This window comes from Lemur catta, chromosome 3 (genome assembly GCF_020740605.2).
Source record: "Lemur catta isolate mLemCat1 chromosome 3, mLemCat1.pri, whole genome shotgun sequence".
Lineage (NCBI taxonomy): Eukaryota > Metazoa > Chordata > Mammalia > Primates > Lemuridae > Lemur > Lemur catta.
The window spans coordinates 91,844,473-91,855,377 of NC_059130.1; the positions used below are offsets into that span (position 1 = coordinate 91,844,473).

The 10,905-nt window shown below is 39.6% G+C and overlaps 1 protein-coding gene across 2 annotated transcripts in view; it reads left to right on the forward strand.

Moving 5' to 3' along the window:
• The window catches only part of EFCAB14 (EF-hand calcium binding domain 14), a 40,274-nt gene that overhangs the window by 24,707 nt on the left and 4,662 nt on the right, over window positions 1–10,905 (forward strand). The window contains exons 6-9 of one of the 2 annotated variants that reach the window (XM_045545483.1): window positions 2,033–2,128; window positions 3,201–3,392; window positions 7,105–7,216; window positions 8,282–8,407. In XM_045545483.1, coding sequence (XP_045401439.1) covers window positions 2,033–2,128; window positions 3,201–3,392; window positions 7,105–7,216; window positions 8,282–8,407 — 526 coding nt within the window. The remainder of the gene's footprint in view (window positions 1–2,032; window positions 2,129–3,200; window positions 3,393–7,104; window positions 7,217–8,281; window positions 8,408–10,905) is intronic. The other variant, XM_045545484.1, reaches the window with a different exon arrangement.

Below are 10,905 nucleotides of genomic sequence, written 5' to 3' on the forward strand. Positions count from 1 at the left end.
TTAAAAGATGTAACAATCAAAACAAGCAATGTATGTTGATCTACAATCTGTAAATCAAGGAGTTATGTTAGAATTGAAAGCTGAGTCTTTTGTAAACATGGTACTGGAGGAAATACAGTGGCAAGACAATTGCTGAGAATGGAATGGGTAGGACAGAAAGTGGAAAAGAAGGAAAGCGAAGTGGAAAAGTGTTTCACTTTATCTATTGCTACATAACAAACCACTCCAAAACACTGTGGCTTAAAACAAGTTATTACTTCTCAGTATTCAGTGCTTCAGGAATTTTTTTTCCCTTCCCCCTGCATCAGGTATTTGAGCAGAGCTCTTAGACACCCAAGTGCTGAGAGGTGTACTAGAGGATGAAAGGTCACCTTGGATGTTCCACCTCTAGCCAGGCTGTCAGTTGAATGCAGCCATATGTGTGACCTCAGCCTATGCCGTATGGAACAAGAATCACTCCTACCCCCACCTCCCAGCTGAGCCCAGTCAAGCCGAGAATTGAGAGAAATAATAAATTGTTGTCTTATTTAATACACAAAGTTTTGGGATGATTTGTTATGTGGCAACAAATAACTAAGACAAGAAGCAAACCCCTGCAGTGCCCAGGAATTATTTTCAAATGTCTCTGGGTCTCTCAATGCTGCTGCAGTTGTGAGCTGTCCGCAGTCATTCAGAGGCCTTAATTAATCACCTAATAGGTAACAGCTCCATGAAGGAGTATGAAGGATAAAAAGGATGGCACAGCCCTTGCTGTCTTGCTAAGAAATGTATTTCCTATGTAACTCACATGAAATCAGGATTATTCAAGGCACACAACTCACCACAGATTTCTAGATCTGCCCCGCACCCACCCAGTGCTGTGCAAGCTTCAAAATTCTGAGTTTAAACTGGGCAGTTTGTACCAAGGAGACCTGGGCTATGTTAGAGAGTTCTAGAAGGGAGGGTTTTTCAATTTCTTCAGAACCAGTACTACTCACGGTTATTTAGTGGGGCTAACCCAGTGCCTGACCTGAGTGTCTGGGCACCTGATTCTAGTTCTAACTGCCACTGAGTAACTGTGTGACCCATAATAACAAAAACCCCTATAACTCAGCAGTTCTTTTATCTTTATTTTAATATCCTGGTCATTACATTCTCAAGTAACTAACTATTTTGTAAAATATGTTTTACTTACTAAAAATTCCTGCTTTCTAGAACCATGGGTTACTCCCCTCCTCCTTTTCTCTTTCTTGTTGCCTTTTGTTTTTTATAAAAGCAGGGTTGATAAATGTCTGTGATTTCAAATTTCAGGAAAGCAATTTATTTTCACCAATTACATTCTATTGTAATTAAGTCTGCTCTCTTAAACTTCCATTGCTTCTAGTAATCCTCCTACTGGCGTACTTTATACTGAATAAGTCATAGTTATGGGTTCTTAAGGATTAAGCCATGCAAACTTTTTTCCCACTAAAGGGAAAAAGTGTATATAAACATGTACTTAAGTCTCTGCAGAGAGAGACTTGAACAGTGGGAATGGAATGGGAAAGGAAGGATACCCCTCAAACAGAAGTCTGGGTATGTGCTATGAGGGAAAAGCTAATGATGTGCGTGATTGGTATAATAGTTGTGCTCAATGACCAAAGCCAGTGGTTACATGACTGGCTGCCCTTTTAATGTCCAAACCTGTGAATCCAGTAGAAATGATAACACTGTCCCAGGTTCAGACTGAGTTGGTCCCTGGAAAGTTATAGTGATTCTGTAGTTTCTCTGGGAGTATACGTAATGGGGGAGAAGAGACATGGTTTCTAGGGAGTTTATTCCATTAAGAGACTGAGAAAGAGACTAGGAGGTTCTTGGTTCCCTGAGGTAGGTAATCTGGGTGCTGCTGGTCCAGCTCATCCTTCAAACTGGGCAAAGTACGTGGTGACCCCGGGGGCCAAGCACCAGACTGGTTATGCCACGTACTCGTTCTTGGGAAATACTTGTGAATTAATCTGTGGGTACACCCTAATAATTACTTGTTGTCTACACTAACCTCCATTCCTCTTAACAGGATCAGGAGGAGACTGCTGGAGGCACCCAAGTCATTCTGACACCTTCAGCCACATCAGAACTTGACAATAAAACCCACAGTGAGAATTTGAAACAGGTATTTTTTTTGTCTCTGGCTTAACACTCTCTGACCGCAGTGGGCTACAGAGGCAGCTGAGTTGTCTGGGCTTAGTGTTGTGGTGTCTCCGCAGTCCTGCATCTGTTTGCCTCCCTGGGAGCTGAGCCTATTTGCCTCCCTGGGAGCTGAGCGGAGAGGTATGTGGGTGGGTATCTTGGGATCCAAAATGCTGCCTGTCTCTTTAGCGCTCTGCATTTTTCCTCCTGCATGTCGATCAGTGGAGTAAATTCCTTTTCATATCTTAAAAGACATGGAATAACCAGATTATCCTAAAACTCTTTATAAAAAATGGCAATCTGGGCAAGTTAAAGATGGATGGATAGCACATTAATCCAGAGTGATGGCTATTTGGAGCCACATTAAATTCTAAGGATGTTAGAAAGCATATCCTTGAAAATCAGGATTTTCTAAAGTCTAAAGACGAAAAGGCAAGAAGAGAAAAAAGGATATTGAGTTCAGAATCACATTAAAGAGAATAAAGGAAATCTTCACTAAGAAGAATTCCTGTCTTGAGTTTAATGCCCTTTAAAACCTGTAGTCATCATTCCTTTTTAAGTAGCAATCTGTACTAGAGGATGTCAATAAAAATAATTGAATCTTGTACTAAATAATGCACTACTTGTTATGGTTTTGTTACATGAGCCAATTCAGTAATTGGTATTGTTCCTAAGGTAGTTTTGTTCTGACAAATTAGGTTAATGGGCCTTTCAGTTAATAACCCAGCATGCTTTCCTGCCAGCAGGTGAGGTAAACATTGGGAAATCAATTTCCAAGCTCTCAGCTTTCTAGGACCAGAGAGTGAATCATGTAGGTAGTCCTCTTCCCTCTTTTCCCCTGCCTGTTTAGCTGAGGTCAAACAATTCCAGAGGGAGTAAACTGAGAGCAATTTAGAGTGGGAGGGACAAAGCAGAGACAGGCAATTGATGGTCAAAACCAGGAAAAGGAGTTTACTTCAGTAGCTTGACACAATAATGCTTGTTTGGTGCTGCTGGCCTGCATGTCTAATATACATCTGTAGTGGATTCCACAACTTGATTTATTTCCACTCTAGGATATCCTGTACCTTCACAACTCTTTAGAGGAGGTAAACAGTGCCCTGGTGGGGTACCAGAGACAGAACGATCTTAAACTCGAAGGGATGAATGAGACAGTCAGTAATCTTACCCAGAGAGTCAACCTGATAGAAAGCGACTTGGTTGCTATGAGCAAGTTAGAAAAGAAAGCAAACCTGTCCTTCAGCATGGTAAGCCCTTTCAGATCTTTTGTGACCTATTCTGTGTTGCAGTATGTTTTGTCTATACATGGATGACATTCCACAACCTTTTGAGAACAGTCTTCTGGCATATTTGAGAGGTTACACATTTGTGTTGTGCTTTATCCGTGTTTCCTTTAATCTTTGCATCAGCCCTGTGATGTAAATGGCACAGGCACTGTTAGCCCAGATTTGGAAGGGGCAATATGGAGGACTCTACTCGCTTGCCAAGGCCTCACTGCAAGCTGTTGGCAGAGATGACAAGCTTCCTATTATGTTACCAGTGGCCCATCTGGTAGGGAGGCTCTGGCACGTATTTCCAAGGGAGGGCTTCTTGATCTTTTTTAAGTTGTTAGGGGTGGGAGCCATGACAGTGATAGTAACTGAAAATCTTTTGCCATTTCTTTACACCTGAACTTGACTTTCAGATTTATCCTGCTTCTGTCTGTCTATTAAGGAGAACCATTTGCCCATAATGTCAGGAAAGTCACTTAAAACAGATCAGGTCAGACTAGCTCCCTAACTTAAGAAGTCATTGAGTTCAACCCCTCATTTTATATTAATATATAGGGAAACTGAATGGCCTACTAAGTCACTGATGCTGGCAGACAGTGCACATTTACTGGTTTTCATGTTATCATTAATAAAATGTGGGGTTTTTTAAATAAGCTTTCACATAAACATTGTGCAGGATCCATATGGATTATTTTTTAATAGCTGCAGGCCCCACCCTTTAAAGATTTCATACAGCAAAGACACAGGCATATATTTAAAAATGGAAACCAAATACAGGAAAATGTACTATAAATTCAAGTAACCACCAAAGCTGGAAGCAAGCCCACAAATAAAGTAGAACTCTGGCACATGGAAAGCAGTGTTTGAACTGGCTCTGCCGCAGTGGAGCCTTGGCAAGTTGCCTGGACTTGGCTTTGAAGGGTGGAATAGGAAGACCTATTTCCCCCTCCTGCTTTACAAGGGCGTGTAATTTACTATAATACAATGCTGTGAAGATTAAAGGAGCTTTATTTTAAAAAGCCCTTTTGAACTCAGCTAAGCTAAGTATGGGCTAGGAATTTTGGATGATGAGCATTATGAGCATATGTCTTGAAGGTTTTCAAGATTATTATGAAAACTTGCCACCCCCAAACTCCCCTTACTGTCTCTGCCCTCCCCACTTTATTTTTCTACAGCAGAGAAAATTGGTAATAGTATCCATCTGTCCTGATGTTTCTTCTAACATAGTACCTAGCATAGTTCTGGGTAAAAGTTCTGTCGCCTTTTATACTTCAAAGTTCAAAAGTTTGTGACTGAACCACTAGCAGCACCAGTTTCAGTGGTGTCTCTCTGTGACCTTTCTCCTCTCTCCTCCCGTCTCCTACTCCTGCCATTTCTGTTGAAAGTATTCTGAGACCCTTTAAATAAATTTGACCAATTTGTTTAAAAGTGATAGATGTTGTTTAAGTTTTAATGTTTGCCTTTTATCTTCCGTTGTTCTTTTTGCTCTTTAAGATGGGTGACAGAGCTGCCCATCAAGTGACCAACAGAACAGATACAGTAAAAATCCAAAGCGTAATGGTAAATGAGAGGAGGCTTTCCCTGAAGTAAAAATAAAATACATCAGCATTTCTGTGCTTCTGATATATTACTTCTGTTTCAAAAGGAGCACTTTGGTCTCATGTGCTGAAATGTCAAGACAAAGCAATTAGCAAATTAGTATATTAGTGAATAAATGAATACTTTATCAGGCACCTACCCTGTGCCAAGCACTTTGCTGGGATATGGGATGACCAGCATGAGCAAGGCAGACACGTGACCCCTATTCTAGTGGAGCTCAAAGTCCATCAGTCAGAAAATCATTAACACATAATTGAATAGATCATGAATCACAAGTATGATAAGTGCTACAAAGGAAAAGTATAGGGTATGATGAGGGGGCTGTCAGAGGACCAGAAAGTCTTCCCTAAGGAAATGACTTTTAAACTAAGACAGCAAGCATCTATACTGATGTTGGGGGACAGAGGCACAGATAATCTAAAAATGATGTCTAACCTAAAAATTATTTCCTATTTTTAGATTGCAATTTAATGTATTCATAGTCCATTTAAGAGCCTCAGCCAGTTCCCTTCACCTTGTACCTTCCCCTTTTTTGTTCTTCCCAGATGTACTGTCAAAGCAATCTGTGATATACTTTAATATCCTAAGACAGAAAGTTTGATTACAACATTCTCTGATTAGAGTGGTGTTTAATATGGGCCCTGAGCTGAGATAAAGGAAAAGCCAGGAAGATTATGACTGAGTGACTAAAATATCATCTCAGATGCACATTGCATTTGAGAAGTTCAGAAGATATGAGGTTCAAAGGAAATGAACTTGGACTGGAACCACAGTATAGGCAGCTTTTGATGTGATGCTTTCCATCTTTATTTTTTCTTCCTTAATAATTTTATAGACTAGATAAAGTCACTTATATTAAGGTTTTAATGCTAGGCTTTGGTTGAGTTTTCTAACTGCTTCTGTAGTTTTTTTAAACCTCACCTAGAGAATGACAAGAAAAATATAAGAGCACAAAAAAATTAGCACTAATACTATTAGAAAGTAGTAGTGATTTCAGCAACAGTTCACATTTTAACAGTAAATATCAGAACACAAAACTAGTATACACTTTTGCCTAAATTTCTTGGCTTTATTTTCAGACCCTTTGTTTTTAACTGTCTCCCCAGTGTATCAGTACCTTTGTCCTACCTCATCTAAACATCCTAACCATATATAATTTCTCCTTACCATTAATTCTTTAAGCATTTAGTACCTAGTTTTTGTTACATATGTTCATATATTAGTTTCCTAAATAAACCAAGAGTGAATACGTACAGTAACTATTAGGGTAGAAATATAGGAGCAAGGTAAGTAAATACATATTGAATAAAAGAAATGTGTAATGAATTGATGTTTAATTAAACATAGGATCAGGACTTTTCACACTAGCCTAAGTAGTTAGAAACTAGCCTCATAGAAACCAGACTTCTCTCTTTTTACAAGTAAATGTATTTTTATATGCCACTCTAGATCCTCCTGGGACTGAGGCAGGGTATGGGGAAGAAACTTTTTTAAAAGATGTAAGCAAGCAAGGCTATGAATTGAAATATTACAGCTCCTTCTTCATGTTCCTAACAGTTCCTGCTACCAGTTGAATGGTCACCAGGAAGATAGAGGGAAGATGGGGGAATACTGTGGTTTGTTTTTGTTTAGTTGCTTTTTTTTCAAGATAGTAAGAGCATGAAACTGCCTAATGTGGTCTAGTCACAAGGTGAAGTAAGATATTCAGGAAAGTTATTTAGTTAGTGTGAAATAGCTCCTGCAAAATGTCCTACTCATTTAGGAAATGGGTGTCACACCTGAGCAAGGGTACATTTCCTTTACTGCTGACACATGCATGCCTTCCCTCCTCAGCCGAAATCTTCATAGTGAATCAGATCATCTGTACCATAATGTTCCCTTAATGGTCTCAAATCCAGCCAGGCACTCATCAACGCTGAGGACCAAAGATATCTCTAGTATTTGTTGATTCATTCCTTCAATGCCTTTATAGGGAACCTACTGAGGGTCAAGCATTACGTGCTAAATTGGCTTTGGGAATATAGCAGAGACTCAGATGAGGCCGTACTTCCACCTTAATTAAACCTTCTGTGATCTTTGTTTTGAACAGAAAGAAGATAGTTCAAATTCTCAGGTATCCAAGCTAAGAGAGAAACTGCAGCTTATCAGCGCTCTCACAAACAAACCTGAGAGCAACAGGCCTCCAGAGACTGCCAGTGAAGGTGAGAGCGGCTTCTGAATATTTCATGCAGGCTTGGGCAGCTTGCCTCCCACACAGGGAGCGGGGAAGGTGTTCCAGCCGTACTGATCGAACCAAGTGAGTGATGCCTGAGCGCACTGAGATGAAGCTGAAACACTTTGCTTTCATTTAGAAAAAGCCCATTTTGTACATGATTTGTATTCTAGTCTATTAAGGGAAGAATGGGTAATGTTTAGCTGGAAATAGACTTTTCCATGCTGTCTGCATCCAATTATAGGCAAAAATGTTACTGTCATAGCAGATATTAAATCAGCCCTAAATATTGTTTATGGGAGTCTTTTCATTTCTGTAAGTATATAAAATTTACCTTAAAATAAATATTAGTCCTTCTGAAAATCATTAACAAATAGTGATGGGATCATCGGATTAAAAGGGCCCTTGGCTTTAGGTAGGGACCTAGCTAATCAATATTAGCTGGTACATCAGCCTCCACTAATTTTGGTCCTATGAGGATATAACCAAGGCATTGGACTGTGTTGGCTTTGATCCCTTTCCCCCCAAAAGTATTTTTCAGTTTTGGAAAAATAATACAACCTCTCTTGAATTTTCTTTTGGTTAAGAAACAGAATTACAGAGGGAGGCCTTGTCCTAGCATTGTGCTACATGATCCTGTGGTAGCACTGTTAGCACCAGGCTGTCTGCTGACACATATCCCCAGTCTGGGCTTACAGGATGCTGGCACATCTCCCAGGGTGTCAAAAGATCTTTAATATCCAACCACTATGCTGTTGTTACTTGGCAGCTTTAGGCTCTTACCATCTAAACATGTAAAATGCTAACTTGGACCATAAGATCTTCCAGTGAGACTGCTGCTTCAAACCTTGACATAATTTAAGACTGATCTTCACTTGCCCAGAAACATATCTCAGTCCAAGCCTTTAACTTCCCATAGTCACTATACTACTTAAGTCTCAACTGTTTCTGAAAAAAGTACATATGCAGTTGCCCTAAAAGGTGACCTTCAATACTAGTTTAATTTGGTGTTAGAGTCAATAATACTAAATGAAATCATATGTATTTGTTACAGAGCAAGTACAGAGTTTCACATCAAAGCCGTCAGCATTGCCAAAATTTTCACAGTCTCCTGGAGGCTCAATTGAGAAAGCTGCCCAACTAAGACCTATCTCCCTACCAGGAATTTCTAGCATTAAAGGTAAATTTTCATACCATGGGGTAATGATGGGACTGTTCCAAGTAATAACTTTTTAATGTGTTCTTAACTTACAAAAAAATTATATTTAACATTTATTTAGCACTTCCTATAGGCCAGATAGATATGCATTATTTTATATAATCCTGATAACATCCTATGAACATAAGTATTTGTGTATTATACCCATTTTACTGATAGGGAAACTGCCTAAGTCCACACAGCAAATAATCAGTTGAGGCAGAATTCAAACCGACGCAGTCTGACACCAAAGTTTGCACTCTTAACCAGTGTACTATATTGTCTCTCTATTAATTTTGTTTAGGGTCTTTGTTCATTCCCTGAGAGCCTCATTAGACCCGTTCTGAGCGGTAACAAAACAACATAAGATATGGTCTCTCTGTCCTCAAGGACATTACAATCTAGTGGAGAAGGCATAAAAACAAATACAATACTATGAGATTAGCAAAATAAAGTAAAAGTTGACCCTGTTTGTCAGGGCCCTCCAAAAAAACGAGGGACCCTTCTGCTGAAAATCAGCAAAATAAACATTAGTGGGAAGGATATGATTCATAGGAAGATGTGTTTGCCTTCAAGCAGTGTGTGTTCTGTCCCTCACTGTGGTATTTAGAGCTTCCTGATTTTGCATTTGCTAAATGCCTGACAAATCACCAGCTCCTGTCCACCTGCCCTCTTCCTCTGGCTCTTTTCTTTAGCTCAGAAACCATTCCACTGGCAAACATTTCTTTACCTCCCAAGACTGGATTATGCACCTCCTGTGCGCTCTTATATTTTGTTTGCCCCTGTTTAGCACATGTCACTCTGTTGTAATATCCTGGGGAGATACAAAGTTTAACTTCCTGTGGGTAAGGACTATCTGTGTCTTGTTTACTCCCAGCCCTTAGCACAGTACTTTGTTAAGTGAATGAATGAGTTATCTACACGCTGCAATTAAATTCTTAAAGCATAGAAGACTTAAAAATTTATATTACCATTTAAGTGTGACTATCTTTTTCCTATTTCCAATTTTTTTTTTTTCTGTTTTCTGGGAAGAGACTGTCAAGGTGTGTTTAATGGCAACACAAGTTGCATCCTCCCACTCTCCATTATTTCATCACAAATTGGTGAGAATGAATGGGGAAAAGACTGTTAGTTTTGTGCTTCAGTCCTCAGCATAGGCTTTAGCACTTTTGAATGACTTCACTTTTGAAGTGACATGAAGCAGCAATGATATTTTTATTTGAATACTGCTACCAAGTACATAGCATATTGTATAAATTCATGCCAGGAAAAAAAAAATTCCAGGTGGCCACTTGGTGGCAGGCATTGGGAGCAAGTGTACCACTTGCTTTTCTGGCTTTCAGAGAGCTTTTGAGGTTTTATTAGCTGCATTGCTGGGCCTTTCATAGGAGTGAGAGTAGGGCCCTATTCAGAAGCTTGTTTACAAGAACTCCTTGATGAACTGGACTTTGCACAACAACTATTTTCCCTCCTTTCAGGCCATTCTTATTCTTCCTGAGTACCAAACAGCAAGAGGCCTGTTGAATCTAGATGTGGCATTGAATAAATGAAGAAAGTAAAGGAATTTAGGAAGATTTCTAAAGGAACATAAGCCCCATTGACCTTATTTAGTGTTAGGGACTAAATCTTCCATTTGATTATGAGGACATAATCAAGTCCTTTTTTTTTTTTTTTCTTGAGACAGAGTCTCACTTTGTTGCCCGGGCTAGAGTGAGTGCCATGGCGTCACCCTAGCTCACAGCAACCTCAAACTCCTGGGCTTAAGCGATCCTACTGCCTCAGCCTCTCGAGTAGCTGGGACTACAGGCATGCACCACCATGCCCAGCTAATTTTTTTCTATATATATTTTTAGTTGTCCAGATAATTTCTTTCTATTTTTAGTAGAGATGGGGTCTCGCTCAGGCTGGTCTCGAACTCCTGACCTCGAGCGATCCACCCGCCTCAGCCTCCCAGAAGGCTAGGATTACAGGCGTGAGCCACCGTGCCCAACCCAATCAAGTCCTTTTAAAATGTTATGTAAATAATCAGCCTTCCTAAGTGTTTATTATGGGGCCCTTGAGAAAAATATCAGAAGAGACTATTGATAGAAATTCTCCAATCCTATTGGCTCAAATAGTGCCTTACAAATAAAACAGAAGATAGATCAACTGGTAGTATTACTTTCTTATTTATAAAAAAAAAAAAAAAACATGTAGAGAGAGCATGCTTTGAAGAGATACAGAGTCCTCTGGTTCTTTTTTTTAATTGAGATACAATTTACATACCATAACATTCACCCTTTTTAAATGTATATTTCAGTGGTTTTTTTACTATATTCGCAGGTTGTACAACCACCATCACTATCTAATTCCAAAACATTTTCATCACCCTAAAAGGAATCTCTATACCCATTAAACAGTCACTCCTCAGCCCCTCTGCTCTCAGTCCTGGCAACCACAAGTCTCTCAACCACTACCTCTATGGATTTGCTTATTTGGGG